At 42.6% G+C, this 1,909-nt stretch overlaps 1 protein-coding gene across 3 annotated transcripts in view; it reads left to right on the top strand.

The window, feature by feature from the left end:
* LOC104742127 overlaps nt 35-1,909 on the top strand; it is a 3,978-nt gene continuing 2,103 nt past the window's right edge. The window contains exons 1-5 of one of the 3 annotated variants that reach the window (XM_010463094.1): nt 35-432; nt 605-796; nt 1,126-1,331; nt 1,410-1,603; nt 1,699-1,850. In XM_010463094.1, the coding sequence (XP_010461396.1) occupies nt 86-432; nt 605-796; nt 1,126-1,331; nt 1,410-1,603; nt 1,699-1,850 (1,091 nt within the window). In that variant the 5' untranslated portion in view covers nt 35-85. Of the gene's footprint in view, nt 433-604; nt 1,003-1,125; nt 1,332-1,409; nt 1,604-1,698; nt 1,902-1,909 lie in introns of all 3 variants that reach the window. The other 2 variants (XM_010463095.1, XM_010463097.1) reach the window with 2 other exon arrangements.

The following is a 1,909-nucleotide window of genomic DNA, read 5'->3' as shown; positions in this document are numbered from 1 at the left end:
TAACAAAACACAAATGATTAGTTAAGACTTTAGTTAATTAAATTTCCGTGTTTGTTGCAAATTTCAGACAAAACCTTTCCTTTTTATGTCTTTTGTCCGTCTCCGACCTCCAACCGCCAAATCCGGCACGATGCGGCTACCATCCGCCACTAAGATGACCGGAGGTGGACTTGGGATCGCCGCTATGTCATACGTGGCAATCGATTACATGCGTTACGTGTCACCGGTGTGGCATTCTCGTCTTATGCCAGTTCTTTGGTCGGTTCTTGCTCTCGCCGTCGTGACTCGTGTTCTGTTCTACAAGCACTGGTCTAAAGAGCTACGAGCAGCTATTCCTTTCCTTGGTTCAATCGTGTTCATGCTCTGTGCTCTTCTCTTTGAAGCTCTTTGTGTTCGGTCTGTTACTGCTGTTCTTGGCTTAGATTGGCACCGGTAAAGCTTTAGATCTGTTCTAAATTAGCTTAAAGATTGTGTCTTTGACTTCAAATTAGAAAAAAGTTTACATTTTTAAGCTACTTTGATCTGATTCTTGAACTCTTCTTAGTCTTCTTTACTTCGCATCTTTTGATTTGAGTATTGATAAAAATGGTTTTGTCTTTGATAGGGATACGCCTCCACTTCCTGATACAGGCCAATGGTTCTTACTTGCACTAAACGAGAGCCTTCCCGAGACAATTGTGGAAATCTTGAGAGCTCATATCATTGGATTGCATCATTTTCTCATGTTGTTTGTAATGTTGGGTTTCTCGGTAGTGTTCGAGTCAGTGAAAGCTCCAGGTTTAGGATTAGGTGCGAGATTCATGTTTACGATGGGAGTGGGACGTCTTTTAAGAGCTATAACATTCGTATCGACTATCTTACCTTCAGCTCGACCTTGGTGTGCTTCAGCTCGGTTTAACAATGTACCTTCTCAGCCTCATCGTTGGGCTCAGAAATATTATGTCCCTTATGCTAATGACCCCGCTGCTATACGGAAGCTCCTCCATTTGGATGCAGCTTATGGTAACATCTAGTCTTGCTTCACTTATACTACTTAGGCCTTTATTGGTTACTGATTAGTTCTTATTTTCANTTCTCGGTAGTGTTCGACTCAGTGAAAGCTCCAGGTTTAGGATTAGGTGCGAGATTCATGTTTACGATGGGAGTGGGACGTCTTTTAAGAGCTATAACTTTCGTATCGACTATCTTACCTTCAGCTCGACCTTGGTGTGCTTCAGCTCGGTTTAACAATGTACCTTCTCAGCCTCATCGTTGGGCTCAGAAATATTATGTCCCTTATGCTAATGACCCCGCTGCTATACGGAAGCTCCTCCATTTGGATGCAGCTTATGGTAACATCTAGTCTTGCTTCACTTATACTACTTAGGCCTTTATTGGTTACTGATTAGTTCTTATTTTCATTTTAACAGCTGATCCAGGAAGATACATTGGTGACTATAGAGCTGATTGGGGTTCAATGAGCTTCCTCAGTGAGTTCTTGAGACCTAGTTACTCTGAAGGGTCTTCTTGGTTTGCTCTACTAAAGAAAGCTGGAGGTGGTTGTAATGACCTCTTGTATAGTGGTCACATGCTTGTAGCTGTCTTAACCGCTATGGCTTGGACGGTATATTCATTTTCTTCACTTGTTGGCTAATGCATAGGGAGAATGTTTTGTTAGACAGATTTCATCTGTAACGTTTGTGGTAAATTTATCAACAGGAGGCTTATGGAGGTTTCTCTTCGGCAATGATATGGTTGTTCGTGGCTCACAGCGCGCAGAGAGAAATACGAGAGCGCCACCATTACACGGTAGACTGCATCGTGGCGATTTACGTTGGCATCCTTCTCTGGAAAATGACGGGTTTCATCTGGTCAGACAAAAAGAAAACGAAGCAGACACAACTAGAGAAGATTCAGAACAGGCTAATCC

The sequence above is a fragment of the Camelina sativa genome, chromosome 14 (assembly GCF_000633955.1).
Source record: "Camelina sativa cultivar DH55 chromosome 14, Cs, whole genome shotgun sequence".
NCBI classification, from domain to species: Eukaryota; Viridiplantae; Streptophyta; class Magnoliopsida; order Brassicales; family Brassicaceae; genus Camelina; species Camelina sativa.
This window is presented reverse-complemented; position numbering and strand designations above follow the sequence as displayed.